Source organism: Megascapheus bottae, chromosome 20 (genome assembly GCF_031878675.1).
Source record: "Megascapheus bottae isolate mThoBot1 chromosome 20, mThoBot2.hap1, whole genome shotgun sequence".
NCBI lineage: Eukaryota > Metazoa > Chordata > Mammalia > Rodentia > Geomyidae > Megascapheus > Megascapheus bottae.
Genome location: NC_143528.1, coordinates 1,128,794 through 1,148,489, shown reverse-complemented (window position 1 = coordinate 1,148,489; position 19,696 = coordinate 1,128,794). Strand labels below are relative to the sequence as shown.

Below are 19,696 nucleotides of genomic sequence, written 5' to 3'. Positions count from 1 at the left end.
GGCTCGAGGAGGTGGTCCTCTCCTGCTGGATGGCGGAGAAAGGAGGGAACTCGGTTGCCACGGCAACGCAGGAGGGCAAGGCCCTGGCACCTGGATCCTTTCCAACTCCGGGGCATGCGCTGGCTTTTACATCCTCCCCTCCTCTCTTCCACTGTGCCCGCCCGCTCCCTAAAGGGCCTCCATCATTACTGGCTGGCGCGCTGCCAGCCTGGGACCAGCGCAGAAATAACCCCCTGTGGCCCGCCTCCTGTGGGCGATCGGCGCCAGTGCCGCAGCTCCCCCGGGCGCTGGGTGCAACAGGCCTAGGCCAGAGGCGCCCCAGCGTCCAGCCTGGCTGCCTTATCCCCGTCACGGGCATCCTAGAGATGCTGCAGCCTGAGAGACCCGGGGTCCTCCAGAGGTGATTTTTCTTCTTTCCTTCCTTCCTTCCTTCCTTCCTTCCTTCCTTCCTTCCTGCCTCCCTCCCTCCCCCTCCCCCCCCCTCTCTCCCTCCAACCCCTCTCTTTTGTTTTGGCACCCAACAAGAGACTTGTGCAAAACAAGTGCTCAGAGAAGGGGGTGGGGAGGAATCTTGAATCAAGATTATACTGGCACCCTTCCATCCATAGGCCAACAAGGATACAACACTACAAAGCACACCACATATATAATTTTACACTTTCCAGTATCCATATTAAACAGATTAATTTTAATATATTTTATTTAACTCCATATATTAAAACATTATTAAAAATACCATCAGTATTAGATTATTGATATGATATTTTAAATTCTTTTTCTACCTAAAGCCTTCAGAAATCTACTGTATATCTTTGTGTGTATATGCAGGTCATAGGGCTTGAACTCAGGAATTGGACCTTCAGCTTTGTGCTCAAGGCTAGCACTCCACCACTTGAACCACAGCTCCATTTCTAGCTTTTTGGTCATTCATTGGAGGTAAGAGTTTCACTCACTTTCCTGCTGTCTTTGAGCCACAATCCTCAGATGTCAGCCTCCTGAGTAGCTAGGATTACAGGTGTGAGCTATGGGTGTCTACAGTTGTGGATCTGTCTAACAACAAAATTCTCAACCAGCTGCAGTACAAATGCTCTCTGGCCCCATTTAGCTAGTAACTATGTGTTTATTTTTCTCCTTTTCTGGGACCCAGGATGTCATTAGCATGGTCTCTACTACCAATTTCCTCCTTCTCAGCCCCTGTTATATTGAGCTGCACATTCTTTAGAGATATGTGAATTGTGCCCTGATCGCAAAGTCACCAATTTTCTTTAAAGCTCCCTGGTGTGCAGGGAGATCTCGTGCAATAAGGCAACAAAAACTAAGGCTGAGGCACTGTCCCTTTCTCTCCCTGGGTTTCCAGTCCAGTTAAAGGGAAAACAGGAATCCAAACATGAAGCAGTATTCCAAATGGATATAAGTGAATAGAAAAGGTAACTGAGTACATGACTAACAACGAGATGGCTGATAATTATCTTAACAGTTCATAGAAAGGCCCAGTACCAGTGGCTCATGCATGTAATCCTAGCAACTCAGGTGGCTGAGATCTGAAGATCACTGTTTGAAAAAAAAGTGGGAGAGTCTGTACGATTAACCCCTGGAAAGCTGGGAGTGGAGCTGTAAGTTTAAGAGATAGATCACTGGGAAAGATGAGGAAGGCATTTTGTTTAAATGGAACTGACTGAAACTTCTGTTTTTAGGGTTGAAGATCTGAAGAGTCCAGAGGCTTTCCAACTGAGAAGACTTTCATCTCCCACTGATAATCTCCACCATGATTCATAGTCTTTTCTTGATAAACTCCTCTGGAGACATTTTCTTGGAGAAACATTGGAAAAGTGTGGTCAGCCGGTCTGTTTGTGATTACTTTTTTGAGGCACAGGAGAGAGCTACTGAGGCAGAGAATGTGCCTCCAGTCATCCCCACACCTCATCACTATCTCCTAAGTGTTTACCGCCACAAGATCTTCTTTGTGGCTGTGATTCAGACAGAGGTCCCACCACTGTTTGTCATTGAGTTCCTTCATCGAGTAGTGGACACATTCCAGGTTTGTGAATGTGGAAAGGTTTAATATATGTAATCTGTAAAGTGTCTTTTTGCTCCTATATCTATTAGTGTTAAGAAATTTGTGTGTGTGTTTGTGTGTGTGTGTCAGTGTTGATCTCAGAGTCTTGATCTCAGAGCCCAGGTACTGTCCTTTAGTTTTTTTGCTCAGGGATCTAGCACTCAATGCACAGATCTACTGATCTACTTCCAACTTGGTAGTAGTTAATTGGAGATAAGAGTCATGTGGATTACCTTGCTTGGGTGAGCTTTGAACCATGATTTCGGATTTCAGCCTCCTGAGTAGCTGGGATTATAGGTGTGAGCCCAGCTTCTGGCCTAGATTTGTTTTTTTTCAGTTGTGGAGCTTGAACCCTGGGCCTGGACATTGTCCCTGAGCTCTTCAGCTCAAGGCTACTGCCCTATCCCTTGAGCCACAGCGCCACTTCCGGTTTTCTCCTAGTTAGTTAGAGATAAGAGTCTCATAGAACTTAGTGCCTGGGCTGGCTTCAAACTTTAATGCACAGATCTCAGCTTCCTGAGTAGCTAGGATTACAGGCTAGAGCCACTGAACCCAGCTTTAGAAATATTTTTAAGTAAAAAATTCCCTCCCCCCTGGGGGAGAGGGGGAGGGAAAACTCTTAAGACCCCAGCTGAAAAATAAAGTAAGAATAGGACTAGGGGTATGGTTCAAGTGGTAGAGTACGTTCCTATCAATTGTGAGTTCAAATCTCAGAACTGCTAAAAATGAATACTTTCGAATCTTTGGGCATGAAAGCCACTGTATTTATTTGGACTATACAGTCTTTTCAATTTTATAGTTTAGATTTTGTAATCTGATGGACTTGATGCTAGCCATTGTTAGCTACATTGCTTTAATTATATCAAAAGTGTTAAATGTGTCAAGTTTCCTTAAAAATAAACTCTAGTACGGCCCAAAATTAAAAACGGAAGGAAAAAACAGTAAATGCTAATTAATGCCTATTTTTTTAAGTCTTCCTGTGGGGGTTATTTGTGAGCCCACACTCTGTCTTGGGCTCGCGGTGAGGGCTGAGGATGAGCTCTGTTGCAAACAGGATTGGGAAATAAGTTTCTGAAGAATCTTGACACATTGGGCAAAGTACTGTTTTCATCTTGGATGTTCACATCTTGATCAGGAAGAGTAGAGGGGAGCTGAGATATTCTAGGAGATGATTACTGCTTCAAACACCGGGATTCTGGATTCAGACAATGGAGTCCTTTCCCTGACACTCACTCACCTTCAATGAGTGAATGAGGTCTGCAGTTAGCACAATGAGATGAGGACCCAGGAAGTATGCTCAAAAGTAACTCAAAGAGTTCTTTCATTTGTGCTCACATCTACATCACATGACGGCAGCTGCTTACATCCCTAAGAGATTTAAAATATGTTTCTAACGTTTTTAATTCCTAAATAAACACTGGTGATAGTGTTTTTCTGGGATTCCAGTTCTGATGGGGCATATATACCAGCCCCTTGGGAAAACCGCAGTCTATGAACAGTCTGGGAGTAAATTTTTCCTGAGCCCTGTTATGAGACGCTCACATATTTTACCCATTCTGTGATGAACAGAGAAGTTCCACAGCTGCTTCATAGTGCCATGCTAATCCTGTGTAAATTATTATAAAGGCAGGAAGTGAAAAATGGTCGTTTCATCTATTTCAAAACCACGAAGGAAGTTGGTAAAAAAAAAAAACAAAGTAAAGATGCTAGTTTTGACTTCTGGGACTTCAGAGCTTGTCATTTTTGAAGTCGTTATTGAAAGTAGACAGGGTACTTGGATACCCGAGGTTCTTCCTATAATTCTAGCTACTCCGGACGCTGAGATCTGAGGATTGAGGTTAAAGCAAGCCACAGCAGTCTTGTGTCCATAAGATTCTAACCTCCAACTAACCACCAAAATCCATAAGTGGAACTGTGGATCAAGTAATAGAGTACAAGCCTTGAATGAAAAGACTAAAGAAGACAGTGCCTAGGCTCTTACTTCAAGCCCCAATAGTGGCACAAAAAAAACCCCAAACAACAAAACCACATGGACATGTCCAGATATTCTATCCTGCTGCTTAGAGGGTGGTAGAAGGGTTTAGCTTTTGCTTTTGCTTAACACCCTTTCATGCTGCAAGACTCCTGGCCATCTGCCCATGTCTTATTATACCAGGTGTATAAAACCAAGCTAAGTGTTTTGTTATCTAAATAAAATTGCTCTTGGGATGAAAACACACCCACCTCCCTTCCCCTGCCCCGCAGCTTGTCATTTTTGAAGTAGTTGTTGAAATAGACTGGTCTACCTGGATACCAGTGGTTAAATCATGTTAAATAATTTGGCTCTCTCTCTCTCTGTCTCTCTCTCTCTCTCTCCCTCTCTCTACCTGGATACCAGGGTTAAATAATGTTAAATAATTTGGCTCTCTCTCTCTGTCTCTTCTCTCTCTGTCTCTGTCTCTGTCTCTGTCTCTCTGTCTCTGTCTCTCTCTGTCTCCCTCTCTCTCTCTCTCTCTCTCTCTCTCTCTCTCTCTCTCTCTCTCTCTCTCTCTCTCTCTCTCTCTGTGTGTGTGTGTGTGTGTGTGTCTCTCTCTCTCTGTGTCTCTCTCTGTCCTCCTTTGCTGTCTTAGAAATTCATTCTTGGCTCTTCAGTGCCATGGTTATTGAGTCTCACTGGTACTTGGCATTACTGGGTGTAATTTAGACTACACCAGTAATATATTTACAATGTTGGATGTCAAAGAATTGGCAAGTGGTGAAATGATCTGAAAACCATACCATAGCACAAATGGATATCAAGAGTTTAATCCTGAGAAAAAAAGGCTTAAGTGTGAGTTTTTGTTTTTGGCCAGTCCTGGGACTTGAACTCAGGGCCTGAGTTCTGTCCCTCTGGCTTTCCTCAAGGTTAGAGCTCTACCACTTGAGCCACAGCACCACTGCTGGCTTTTTTTCTATGTATGTGGTACCGAGGAATCAAACCCGGGTCTTTGTGCATGCTAGGCAAGCACTCTACCACTAGGCCAAACTCCCATCCCATTAAGTGTGAGTTTTTGTCTTCAAAGAATGGCAAGACTGGGGCTAGGAGTTTGGCCTAGTAGTAAAAGTGCTTGCCTAGCATGCATGAAGACCCAGGTTCGATTCCTCGGTACCACATACATAGAAAAAAAGTTAGCAGGGGCCGGGAGTTTGGCCTAGTGGTTAAAGTACTTGCCTAGCATGCACGAAGACCCAGGTTCGATTCCTCGGTACCACATACATAGAAAAAAGCCGGAAGTGGTGCTGAGGCTCAAGTGGTAGAGCTCTAGCCTTGAGAAAGTCCAAGGACAGTGCTCAGGCCCTGAGCTCAAGCCCAGGACTGGCAAAAAAAAAAAAAAAAAAAAAAAAAGTTAGCAGTGGTGCTGAGACTCAAGTGGTAGAGCTCTAGCCTTGAGAAAGTCCAAGGACAGGGTTCAGGCCCTGAGCTCAAGCCCAGGACTGCGCCCCCCCCAAAAAAAAAGAATGGCAAGACTGCTGTATAAACTGGCAAGGAGGCAGATTTCAGCTTAGCAAAAGAAATCACTTTTTTTTTTTTTTTTTGACATGGGACTTATATTTTGAGCCTGGGAGCTGTCCCTGAGCTCTTCAGCTCAAGGCTACCTTCCTACTCCTTGAGCCACAGCACCACTTCTGGTTTTCCGGTTAATTGGAGATAAGAGTCTGACAGACTTTATGCCCAGGCTGGCTTTGAACCTTGATCCTCAGATCTCATCCTCCTGAGTAGCTAGGATTTCAGGTGTGAGCCACCGTGCCTAGCAATTATCACTTCTAATAATAACAGCTTTCACTGAATGAATTCCAGAAGGGCTGCACAACTATCCCAGAGGTTCTGTAAAAATCATGTGGCCAACCACATAATTCCTTACAATCATCATGCATTGCTGCACACTGCCATTTAATCAACCATACATACATTTATTTATGTATTTATTAGTCGTGGGCTCATGCTCTACGACTTTGAGCCACAGCTTCAATTCTGGCTTTTTTGTAGTTAATTGAAGGTAAGAGTCTCACAGACTTTCTCCTGCCTGGCTGACTTCTAACTGCTATTCTCAGATCCCTGCCTCCTGAGTAGTTTGGATTACAAGTGTGAGCTGCTGGGACCCAGCTTAACCAACCATACTTATTCTTAAAACATCCCATTGTATCAGCCTGGTGTCATACCATTAAAACAATCAAGACCCAAATTATTTAACATGACTTAACCTGCTGGATGAAGATTGTAATTCAGACCATGTAAGCATAGTCTTCTAACTTAAAGGACAAAAAATTCATTGAATTCTACTATTAGAGATATCCAAAGAGATTTTCTGCTGTACCAGGAAACCCCCATTTCATCTTTCTCTTCTTTATCTCCTATTTAATGTATGAACATTAAGAAATAACATAAGAGGTATTAAAATTTTTCATATACAGTACTATTTGTATAATTTTTTTCAAATTTGGATCCAGATTCAGCTTTGGGGTATATTGTATATATTTGTGTATTATCATGTAGGAGAAACTGCCTAAGAAGGTTGACTTCCTCTAGTTCCTGGAGGAAGCAGCTAATGGTTCTAGTACTGTAATTAGTCCAAGCTCTCTACCAGATCAGGCTGCCTAGGAGAAGTGTGGCTCTGCACAAGCTCCTCCTTGTGGAAGAGCACCCCTAAAACACCACAAATCCTTTGGAATACTCTTATTCTTTACAGTTACCTCTGAGTGATTAATGTGTGTATTATATTTTTACCAGGACTATTTTGGAGTCTGTTCAGAGCCTGTGATCAAAGACAATGTGGTTGTGGTTTATGAGGTATTGGAAGAAATGCTTGACAATGGGTTTCCCTTGGCTACTGAGTCAAACATCCTCAAAGAACTGATAAAGCCTCCCACTATCCTTCGAACAGTGGTCAACACCATAACAGGTATGGGGGAAGGGGGAATGACAAAGGGCTGCCATCACCCCGAATGTAGCTACTGTAGTGTGTGCATTGTTAGAGTCTTCTGGACTTTCCTGCTTGGGCTAGCTTTGAACTGTGATCCTCAGATCTCAGCCTCCTGAGATCTCCTGAGGCACCCAGACCCACCCTACTTTTAACATATTTTAGTATGTAGTTCTCTTCTTTAAAAAAAAAAATTGTTTTTGAGACTTGCTACTTGAGCTTCAGATCCTCCTGTCTGCCCATTCCTATCCCAGGCCTGGGATTAGAGGCATGTATCACCATACCTGGTTTTATCTTTTCTTCACAGATAAATGATAGACAATTTTTTTCGAAGTAACAAGTCTGTGTGTGTGTGTGTGTGTGTGTGTTTGTATTTAAAGTTAGCCTCTTATCAGTAGTTTATGAATATTTATTATGATAGTCCAGATAATTTAAATGACTAGTTTTCTTCCATGTCGGATTGTCTGTTTACTTAGTCTCTTTTCTGCTATTTCTGATTTTTTTTTGCTTTTAAATGACAAAAAGATTTATGTTTGTATACTGAAAATGGAAGTATTAGGCCAAGGCATGTGTACATTGTAGGGACTCTCATGCAGTAGGCCAACTTGACCCCTGGAAAGTACCAATTTGTATTTTCATTTGCAATTTCTATTTACCACAGTCATCTATTATTATTATCATTATTGTTGTTGTTTTTAGAAACTTTGGTGGTATGATAGTTTATTGATATCTTTTTTGGGAGGAGGATGGTTATGGAGCTTAAACTCTGAGACTGGATGCTGTTCATGAGCTCTTCAGCTCAAGGCTACTGCTCTAACCTTTGAGCCACTTCTGGTTTTTGGTGGTTAATTGGAGATAATAGCCTCATAGACTTTTGTGCTCAGGCTGGCTTTGAACTGTAGTCCTCAAATCTCAACCTCCTGAGCAGTTAGGATTACAGGTATGAGCCACTGGCACCAGACTTTATTGATACCTTGTTATTCATACTCATTTTTTGTTACTAGCAAGGTTAAAGCTTGTGTATATATTTATTGTCTATCTTCCTTCCATTGTAAATTACATTTTTATGTTCTTTGTCCTTTTTTTTTTTTTTTGGCCACTCCTGGTGCTTAAACTAAAGGCCTGGGCACTGTCCTTGGACACTTTTTGCTCAAGGCTAGCACTCTGTCACTTGAGCCACAGTGCCATTTCAGCTTTTTCCGTGTGTTTGGTTCCAGGGAATCCAATCCAGGGCTCCATGCATACTAGGCAAGCACTCTACCACTAAGTCACGCCCCCGGCCCTGCCCTTTTTTTGACTGAAAAAAATTTTTTTCCATACTGATTTCAAACAATTCCTTTTATTTCAGGATACAAAGCTATCACAGAAATACACATGACAAGGTGTGGGACTCTTATTTTTTTAATATATAAAGATAAGTTCTCACAATTGCCCCTTGCCATACTTGAAGTGACATAGTCAATGTCATCTTTGTGCTTTGTTAGGATTTAACTTTGGGGCCTTGTTTGATATGTAAATTTTTCATTGAATTTGAAGTATACAGAAATTGGACGTGGAGGCATATGCCAGTAATCCCAGCTATCTGAAACACAGATATTAGATAGCAGTTTGAGGCCTACCCACACAAAAAGTTAGTGAGATCTGATCTTAGCAAGCAAGTTGAGCCTGGTGGTACATACTGTAATCCCAGCTACACAGCAGTCATGGGTAGGTGGATTGTGGTCTAAGGCCAGCTGTGAGTAAAACTCATGAGAACTTGTTTGGAAATTAAAGTGCAATAGGGCTAGGGGTGTGACCCCAGCCAAGCAAGTGCAAGAACCTGAATTCAAACTCTAGTACTGCCCCCCTTCCCTACCCCCCCAAAAAAGGAAAAGAATGGAAGAGGGGAGAGAAACCAAGAGAAAGAAAAAAAAGTATAAATGTGAAGACTAGCCAGAACCGTTTTGAAAAAAAATTACATACAAGGGTGTTAAAAGTATGTTAGAAGAATCAAAACAAAATAAAAGTTTTAAGAACAGAGTGACAGAAAATGTGTCCTAAAGTGTGACATTTTGATAATTTTAAAAAAGTATTTGGTATTAGGACAGTAACAGATTTGGTATGTTTTACACTATTCATAGTTCATTTCAAACCTTAAAAAGCTTTGTGGGTGCTTTGGATATTGTGAAGTTATTTAAGCCTGTATACTTAAAGGTGAAAATATCTGAGAAACTTTTGGAAAAATAAAATAGAATAAAAATGTTTTATAAACATGCTGAATATCTGTGGATTTACTGTTTTTTCTTTAGAAGAAAAAGATTCTGGTAATTGAAAAAGGAAATGGAATTTAAATTATTCTTATTTCATTTTAAAATCTTAGAGGTAAAAAATAAGTTTTGATACTTGTTTGTATGGTTACTGGGGGGGAAACCAGGGTCTTAGGGACAGAGAAGGCTCTCCTTCACAGTCTTTCAGTGTTAGTATGGGACAGATAAAGTTGACATGTACCTTTTAATACCCTTAATGTATTTAAGAACCTGTCTCAAACAACAATGCTCTTTTTACCCATGAAAATTTTATAACAATACATAGATTACCAACTCTGTGGAAAGCCAATGCATTATTAAAGCTGCAGGCTATTGTGGAATTTGAGATACTTCAGTTCATGTTACTTTGAAAGCCAAAATATGATATCTGTTTCACTGCTGTTTTTTAAAACAAACAAACAAACCCCTGCCACCACCAACAATTCTGATCTGGAGCAGCAGAGCAGGTTGGGAAGTACTAGTCTGCTGTTTGATGGTGTATGAACAGAGAGGGCAGAGAAACTTCTAGGGTAGAGTGAGTTGGCTGGTTACATAAGAATCAAACTGGCACAAAAGTATATATTTGATTCTAAAAGTACCACTGTGAATTGTCTCAGGAAGTACCAATGTGGGTGACCAGCTTCCAACTGGGCAGCTGTCTGTGGTGCCTTGGCGAAGGACTGGGGTGAAATATACCAACAATGAGGCGTACTTTGATGTGATTGAAGAGATCGATGCAATCATTGATAAATCAGGTAGGTGCTTCAAAGATGTTCCAGGGGCTGGGAGCATGGCCTAGAGGTAGAGTGCTTGCCTTCAATGCACGAAGCCCTGGGTTTGATTCCTCAGTACTACATACACAGTAAATGCTTCAAGTGGTAGAGCACTGACCTTAGGAAAGCTCAAGGATAGTGCCCAGGCTCCGAGTTCAAGCCCCAGGACTGGCAAATAAAGAAGAAAAAGATATTCCACGGGTATGTAAATAAAATAGACTTCTTCCCAGGATTCTGCTAGTGTCAGAACCGCCCCCTGCCCCCCCTCCCGCCCCCCAGGGTCAGTCCTTTTGAGTGAGTGAGTTGTCCTCAGCAGACACTGCATGTGGTGATGTTAGTGGAATTGGTATGATGATTCACACATCTGTGTCATACTCCTACTGCCGTTACAAGCCCTAGAGCTGAGCAATTTGCAGAAAGTTCTTTTCCTATCCAATACACGCTTATTGGAAACTCATTGTGTTGCTGCAGCACAGTGGTGATAGTGGATATTTGGTGCTAACGAAAAACTAGTGTGGCTACTGTAACAGCTACACCTGAGGCTAGTCTGGTGATGTAGAGAGAAGGGTAGTAAAGGTGGCACAGACGAAAGGTGTCTTGCTGGTCTGAGCACAGCATGCAGATCCACAGAGTGAGCAAGAGGTTTTAAGATCTGCATGGTTTTAAGACCACTTTAATGAAGGTTTCTCAAAGTATTGTTGAGAAGTAAAGTAGTTCAGGTATTGAGAAACAGGAAAAGAGAAAAGTAAACCATGAGGCTTTCAAACTAAGGTGACATAGTAACTTCTCGTATTTCATAATGGGAAATAATGTGCAAAAGCACATTAGCAATAAAAAGGACATAAATGTTGATGTGGTTATCTACCAGATTACCATATAATAGTGAAAAATGAATTATGGATTTAACCATAAAAAGGTCCCACAATATTGAGCAAAACTGTTAAATGTCTACAATTATATCCAGTGCCGTTACATTTATATGAGGGCTGAAAAGGTACTAAAAGTCAGAATTTTGTAATGTCTTGTGGACAAGAGAGATGTGGACATGCTTAAAGACTCACTGAACTCTGACAAATTTGCATTTTACACTTTTACCTCAGTGGAAACTTTTAAAGCAGTTGATAGATCACAAAGAGTCTTACATGGCATTTTAAACATATGTATTTATTTGATGCTAGGGATTGAACTCAGGACCTTACTCTCAAAGACAAAGCACTCTACCACTTGAACCACGCCACCTGTCCCCTGGGGTGGCATTTTAAGGAGGGCAATTGAGAGCATTTGAACAGGTTCAAAGTACAGAAAAGTTTCATCAGGCTTATTAGTCTGGCTATGTATGGTAAGTAGCCAGAAGTAGGAAAAAGTGCCTCTCAGGAAGAAGTGAGGAAGCTGGAACCGACATGCAGGCCCAAATACAGAAGCCCAAAGTGAATAAATGGGAAGGAGGGGAGTCTGAGAAAGGACAAGAATTAGCGATAAAGCAGACAAGGGGAGGAAGGCTGTAAGCACAGAAACACATCTGTGTTTTCTGGCTTAGGCAGTATGATGACAGGATAGACAGTGTCATCTTAAAAACATGGAAAAGGAAGCAGTGGGCAGGGAGAAGGAGGATGAATTCATGCCTTTCTCCCCCCAGTTCTGGAACTGGGGCTTGATCCTTGCTTGACTTAGTTGCTCATTGCTGGTGCTTTCCTGCTTGGGTCTCACCTCAGGCCTGGATTTTTGCTGGTTAATTGGAGATGGAGGCTTGAGGACTGGCTTTTAACTCATACCTCCAAATCTCAGCCTCCTGAATAGCTTAACTTAAATTTCTTACTTAACAATGGGAGCTTGAAGTATCCTGTGGGCCATCCCATAGTCAAGAGCCTTGCTGGGCCCAGAGACAGAAAGTGATTGTCATGGAAACTGAGACCGTGGGAGGCATGAGCACTGGGAGGGAGCAGGACAAGTTGAACAGTTCAGTGACTGCGCACTGAGGAAGAGGAGCTGTTAGTGGAGAAGGGGACAGAAGAGCAGCATTTTAAGCAGGAAGATAAGACTAGCAGTGAGAAGGCTGCAAAGAGACTCCCGTAATTAGAGCAGAGTTCACTAGGAACCATAGAGAGGGCAGTTCTGATGGGAAATGGATTCTGGCAGAAGATTCTGCCATAAGATCTGTCCCGTTCATCTTTTTGTATCTGTTACTTCATCAGAATGCAATGTTTGGAAGATGTATAGATGGATTGGACACATGAGCTGAATGGCTACAAAGGGGAAAAAGAAGAGAGAGAGGAGAAAGGGAAAGGAAGAGGAGAAAAACATAAATCAGTGGGAAAGACAAAGACATCTTTAGAGGTCTTAGATATTGTCTTATTTTTTAAAATTCAAACAAATGTAATTCTCAATCACATACTTGCCCACAAAATTACAATCAGCCAAACTTTTTTCTCATTTTTTCATAAGATGCCATGGTTTTAGGGCTATTACGTTACCCTAGGCCTTCATTAGCCTTATTCCTGCCTCAGGCTCCACAGTGGCTGCTGAAATCCAGGGTGTGATCGATGCTTGTGTCAAGCTGACAGGGATGCCTGACCTCACCCTTTCCTTCATGGTAATGTCTGGGTTGGAGCATGCGCCCTTGGGATGGATGGGGGTGCTTCTGAGGGTGGTGGGTGTGGAGGAGAGGAAATACTTAGGGCAGCACGAAGCTGTTTGGCCCAGTGTATGAACAAGAATGGTGGTGGAAGCACTTCAAAAGAAAGTAGATATCTGACCTTGAGTGTTGCTCTCCCTTGCCTGGTGCTGCAGAATCCCAGGCTGCTGGATGACGTCAGCTTCCATCCCTGCGTTCGTTTCAAGCGCTGGGAATCCGAACGAATCCTCTCCTTTATCCCCCCTGATGGGAACTTCCGTCTGCTCTCCTACCACGTCAGTGCGCAGAAGTAAGCAGTCCTGTCACTGGGAATGGAACTTGTTTCTGTGTGGGGAAATGATGTCTGTTGCAATTAGGAACTTGGCTTCTAGCGTTAATCTGGATTCAAGTTCTAACTTCTCTGAATTCTTGCCTACCCTGTATTTGCTTTCGTATCTGAGAATAATAATTTTAAAAGGAGTACGTCATAAAGATTAAGAACCTAAATAGTGCTTAACACCAAGAAAGGGTTCATTGTCATTGTGACTCATGCCTTTAATCCTAGCTACTCAGGAGGCTGAGATCTGAGGATTGAGGTTTGAAGCCAGCCTGGGCAGCAAAATCCATGAGATTCTTACTTCCAGTTAATCACAAAAGCCTGAAGTAGAGCTGTGGTTCAGCTGGTAGAGCACCAGTCTTGAGCAAAAAAATCTAGCGAATAGCACCTAGGCCCTGAATTCAAGTCCCAGTACTGAAACACCCTTCTCCCCCAAAGGAAAACATTAAAGGTGTTACAGTTATCCTGTATAGTCTGGGAATGGAACTCAGGCTTTGTAAAGCTAGGCACTCATTCGAACCATGCCCGTAGTTCTTTTAATTTTAGTTGAGTTTTAGATAGAATGTTGTGCTAGCTAGTCTAGCCTTGCATGTAAATCTTCTAACATCCACTTCCCAAATAGATGGGATTATAGGCTTGTTCTCTCTTATATCCCAGGCTAGCCTGGAGCTTGTGGTCCTCCTGCCTCATGCTTCTACGTACTGGGATTATAGATGAATGCCATACCTGGTTTTTGCATTTATTTTTAGTGTTACATATCTAAGAACATTTTTCCTTTCAAATCAGAATCTGACTATACCTCAGTTTGATCTTCTTCCCTGAGAAAGTGTTTAATTATGCTATGAAAACATCAAATGCAGTGACTTGGATTTTTTATTTATTTGGCATGTAAAGACTTGGAAACAGTAGTGCATGGTAGAAGATTAGGAGGTGAGTGCACCTGAGTGACCCAGGAGACATCAGAGCTACACATGCTTTCCTGAACAGTTTGGAATCAGTGGCTTAGGTTCAGAGTTAGAGGCCCTGAGTCAGACTTCCTGGACTCAACCCTGACAGGAATACATATGGTCTATAACCATGGGCCAAATACTTAACCTCAGTTAAATGTAAGGATAGGACATAAATACTCATCCATTCTTAGTACCTGTTTAGCATTAGGAAATAGCATGCAGCTTCAGAATCTGTGTTATTCAGGGGATTTAAGTAAACTAAGGAGTAAATGGATAGAAAGTAGTTAGTATAGTCATTAGTACACAGGAGGTTCTCAATGAATGTTAGAAACTGGGATTTCTTTTAAGATTACCTGTGACTTCTTTGAATCCATTTTCTGTCTTGTCACATCATGACTACCTAGACTAACTCGTAGGGGTCTTGTGAGGATCAGATGAGGCCAAATGAAACTACTCTCAAAAGTTGCAAAAGAGCTGAGTGCCAGTGGCATGAGCCTGTAATCCTAGCTCATCAGGAGGCTGAGATCTGAAAATTGCTGTTCAAAGCCAGCCCAGGCAGGAAAGTTCCTAAGACTCTTATCTCCAATAAAATACACGTGCATGCACATGCGCACGCGCATACACACACACACACACACACACACACACACACACACACATTATGGAAGTTCCCTGAGGTATGTTATTGTTACCAGTATTCATGATTGATCATATGCCATAAATAAGCACAGCGGCTCTTTATATTGCTCATTGTGCCTTTCTTAGGATAGGCTAGGTGGATTTGGTCTTGTTCACATTATTCGGAGTCATCAGAGCTATTTCCTACACACTGTCATTGCTTTTCAAAAAGGAATAATATTGATTATCATATTCCATTTTTACTTTTGAAGATAAGCAGGACACAGATAAGAGAAGAAAAGCTGCCAACTGGACAAAAAAAGCAAAATGTGGTTAAGCCTGGCACGGTGGCCCACGCCTGTAATCCTAGCTACTCAGGAGGCTGAGATCTGAGGATCAAGGTTCAAAGCCAGCCTGGGCACAAAGGACCTGAGACTCTTGTCTCCAATTAACTTGTAGAACATGGGAAGTGGGGCTTGACTCAAGGGTAGAATAGTATCCAGGCCCTGGGGTAGGGCAATAGCCTTGAGCTGAAGAGCTCAGGGACAGCACCCAGGCTGAGTTCAAGCCCTGTGAACCTCCCCTGCCAAAAAATGTGTTTGGGTGCCAGTGGCCACACTTGTAATCCTAGCTGCACAGGAGGCTTGAATCTGAAGTTTACAGTTCTAAGCCAGCCTGAGCAGGAAAGTTTATGAGACTCTTACCTCCAATTAACCAGCAAAAATCCAAAAGTGGAGCTGAGGTTCAAATGTAGAGTGCCAGCCTGACTGAAAAAGCTTAGGGACAGCTGGGCACTGGTGACTCAAGCATGTAATCTTGGGAGGCTGAGGTCTGAGGATCATAGTTCAAAACCAGCGTGGGCAAGAAAATATGTGAGATTCTAATTTCCAGTTAAATATCAAAAAAGCCAGAAGTGGAGGTATGGCTCAAGTAGAACCTTGAGCACAAAAGCTCAGTGACAGTACCTAGGCTGTGAGTTCAAGCACTGGGACTGATTACACACACACACACACATACACATTCACACAAGTTGAGAGACTGCCAAGGCCCTAAGATCAAGTCCCCGTAACTCCAACCTCCCACCACCACAAAAAGCAAAATGTCAGCTCCTTGGGAGGCAGAGATCTGAGGAACATGGTTCAAAGCCAGTCCCCACAGGGAAGTCTGTGATATTCTTCTGTCCCCGAAACTACCAAAACAGCAAGAAGTGGAGGTGTGTCTCGAGTGGTAGACTGCTAGCTTTTAGCAAAAGAAGCTCAGGGACAGAGCCCACGCCCTAAGTTCAAGACTCAGGACTGTGACAAAATTAAACAAAGCAAAATATCATTTTGCAGTATATTAATGAAGTAGCCTTTTCTTTCTTTGTCTCTCTCTCCAGTCTGGTTGCCATCCCAGTGTATGTCAAGCATAGTATCAATTTCCGGGACAGCAGTTCACTTGGACGTTTTGAAATAACAGTAGGACCCAAACAGACTATGGGGAAGACCATAGAGGGAGTGATTGTCACCAGTCAGATGCCCAAAGGAGTCCTGAATATGAGCCTCACTCCATCCCAGGGAGCACACACGTTTGACCCAGTGACAAAGGTAGGGAATTGCTCATGTGAGCCAGCAATGGCTCTGCAGGAGCCCTCATAGGTGAGACTTGTCACCTATGTTCATTAAGAAAACAAATAGGTCTTTCTATTAAAAAAACAACCAAAAAACAACTCTAGCTTATCATATGGTGAACAGTGGCCCTGAGGTTGAAGCTGAACCAATTCATTGTGCTGGGAAAATCACCTTACCTTTTTCATTTTCTTTGAAGATGCTGTCCTGGGATGTAGGGAAAATAAACCCTCAGAAGTTACCAAGTTTGAAGGGGACCATGAGTCTTCAGGCTGGAACTTCCAAGCCGGATGAGAACCCCACAATTAACCTGCAGTTTAAGATCCAGCAGCTGGCTATTTCTGGTAAGCTGCCACATCTCACAAGGCTTTCCTGGGAGAAAAGTGGCTCTTTCCTAAAAGATATACATTGCACAAAGCCTTCCTAGGCCTTCTGTGAACAAGGACTTTATTACCTGCTATGTAATTTTAGTAGACGTTTTTTTTCAGTATGTTCTGGTATAACTTTGCAATCTCTGCTTTGACCTTTGTCTAAGTGTGCTGAATAGAAGCATCTGGGAGAGCAATGAGAAGCAGTGGCCATAACAGATGCCAGAGTCACAGGCCATTGCTATGACCGGGATTGCTAATTTGAGATTCCCAGAATTTTCAGTCTGAGACTGTCTTAACTGGTAGGAGTAAGGAATAATGTCCACTCCTTTCTCCCAATTTCAAAAGACCTTCCTGTTTACCCTTAATATAATTTTGGAACATTCCCCATCTAGTCTGCACCTACCTAGAGCAGAGGTAATAACTTACTACTAGTCAAACACCAGTGGCTCATACTTATAATCCTAGCTAGTCAGCAGGCTGAGAGCTGAGGATTGTGTTTCAAAACCAGCCTGGACAGGAAAGTCCATGAGACACCTCCGTCCACTAAACTGCCAAAAACATCCTCACACAAAGAAGTGTACTACTTACAGGGCATCGATATATACTGATACTCTTAGAAGTTCTTTCCATATATTCTTAATTAATTTTTTAAAGAAACTCTATAGGTAAGAGGGAATGGACTTTTAGCTTTTATATGATGATATTTCTGGTTTTCTCCAACTAAAAGACCTATGTCTAATTAAGTAATTAAAGTTCAATTGAATAATAATAAGAAGTCTTATTACAATAAGATAGCATTTTCACTGACACAGAGTTGTGTTGTCAGTGTTTATACCAAGAACCAAGAGTCTGTAGGCTGCATAGACATAGTTCTGGTTACCACAGTCTCCATAAATTCCGAGTGACATGTAAGCTAAAAGGTGTATCTTCTAAATGATACTCATGTCTTATTTCCCCTTGTTCTCCTTCCTCTTCTTCCCTCCAGGACTCAAAGTAAACCGTCTGGACATGTATGGAGAAAAATACAAGCCCTTCAAGGGCATAAAATACATGACCAAAGCTGGAAAATTCCAAGTTCGAACCTGAAAGGAGAGTCTTGCCAATGAACAGCCATAAACACTTTTTTCATTTCTTACTTGTCTAAAAATATCAGCCTGTCTCTTAGGTCAGTCCCTTCTGGGGCCTACTTGCTCCCTTTTTTTCCTCAGCCTTCAGTGCCACGGAACTAATCAAGGGAGAAAGAGGATCACCAGAGAAATCTTGGTAGAACTGAAACTGACCACCAACTCTGTTCTAGAGAAGAGGTGTGTGATGGGGGGCAGTTGTCCTTGACACTGGATTTAGCACTTTTAGAGAAAAGTCCAGCATTTGTTTCTTCATTGGCTTTAAATGAAGCCAATGAAAGATACCTTGATTTCTTTTCAAGGTAGAAAGTTTGGAAGAAAAAAAATCAACGTTAGTTAAGGCAAAGCCAGCTAAAGATCTGATCTTTGTGGCTGGAGCTATGACTCGGCAGTAGAGACCTTGCCTAGCACGTGTGAGGCCCTAGCTCGTCCCCAGCAATGCATGCAATGTAAACTAGATTTGATCTGTGAGGGAGAACAAAGAGGAAGTCCACATGTGAGGAGATGTACTCAAGTGAAACGACTACCTAAAGAAAAAGGATTGGGAGAATAAAACTGAATTGCTTTCTTACTGCTCCCTCTAATATGTAAAAAACATTCATGCTTGTTGAAATTAACTGGAGACTTCTTAAATTCAGGTCTACTGTTGACATGGAAAACTCCAGTAGAATCAGAGGTCACCTTAAAGGCTATGGTGATGCTGAACTAGCTTTTCAGTCTAATTTTTTTGATTGCCTTTAGTCTTATCATCTTCAGTGAGAGGATTACCTGTCTGTCTCCCCAAACCATGCTTCTCACTTCATTTTACACAACGCACAGTCCTTTCTCATAGTTTTTTGTTGCTGTCGTTGGTTTTGAAAGTAGGAGTATTGGAATACAACCAGCAAGTTATTTTCCATAAAGGCATTCCTCACTGAAACCAATGATCTTATACTTATATTCATTGGTGCTGAACTGGCACTGAATCCTAAGACTGCCTGTCTGAAACTTCAATATGAGGCGCCCTAGGTAAAAAGACCACTGAGGACATAAGACTCCTGAAGCTGCTTGGTAAACATAGCATTTCCTTATATTCTTTTGTAGTCTGTAATATAGATAGATACTTATCACCCCAGTTTTCTTTTTTTAAAAATACCCTTGAATCTTTGACTATAATTAATGCCATAAGATAATGATCCATGTTGATTATGTTTAGCGAACATGGCAATTTAAGGACTAAGGCTTTCCTAAAGTGATTTTTCTTTCAATATGTTCATAATGCATTTGTCTCCACAAGACAGGTTTTTTGTGTTTTAACACAAAATCATAGCTTAGGGAACAGTGTTCTGCTCAAACCATAGACATTTTCCCTAAAGTCTTATTTCCAAATACTTACGCGCATTTTATTTATTTATTTTTTGCTAGTTCTATCTTGTTACTTCCTTAGTTTTGCTGCACAGTAATGTTGGTTTGTGGTTTTCCTCTGGGATAAACTGTGTTGTATGAAGCAATTGTGATTCCTACAGTGTCACTTCAGAATTACTCTACTCCTATTCACATATACCTCCTGTGCAAGGGGAAACATCTCTGCACATGGATTCCAGAACGCTGGGAATTACTTCTGAGGGCTCTCATGGACTTTGTTTCCCAGGTCACAGGAAACAGGTGTAGCTGTTTTACTTCTCTAGGGCAGTGTGTCCTATGCCTGGGAAGAAACAGTGTCTGGAGTGTGGGACCTGCACCTGTGCACATATAATGTAATGTCATGACATGGATGGAGCTGCAGCTGAGCGGCTCTGCCCCTACCCAGCAGCATTTGTTTCATTCCATGTGAGCACTGTACAGAAGATGCTTCTGTTTAAGTCCTAATAAAGTTGAGCTGTGCAAGTTCTCTGTGGCCCAAGTGTTCTGAGACAGGACCAACACAAACTCTGTCAGGCACCACTCAGTAGAATCAATGAGGCTTTTTGTCTATTCTGGCGACTTAAAGTCTGACTGATTGTCTACTTACCTCTGGAAGCTGAGGAATGTTGGTGTTCCTGTCATTT

At 42.1% G+C, this 19,696-nt stretch overlaps 1 protein-coding gene across 1 annotated transcript; it reads left to right on the top strand.

The window, feature by feature from the left end:
- The first annotated feature begins 1,743 nt into the window (after positions 1–1,743).
- Positions 1,744–18,532, top strand: Ap3m2 (adaptor related protein complex 3 subunit mu 2). Its single transcript, XM_090353868.1, has 8 exons — positions 1,744–2,038; positions 6,804–6,975; positions 9,896–10,033; positions 12,556–12,641; positions 12,839–12,972; positions 15,946–16,153; positions 16,374–16,518; positions 17,531–18,532. The coding sequence occupies exons 1-8, from the start codon at positions 1,766–1,768 to the stop codon at positions 17,629–17,631; spliced, it is 1,257 nt and encodes a 418-aa protein (XP_090209994.1). The 5' UTR covers positions 1,744–1,765; the 3' UTR covers positions 17,632–18,532.
- The last annotated feature ends 1,164 nt before the right edge of the window (positions 18,533–19,696 follow it).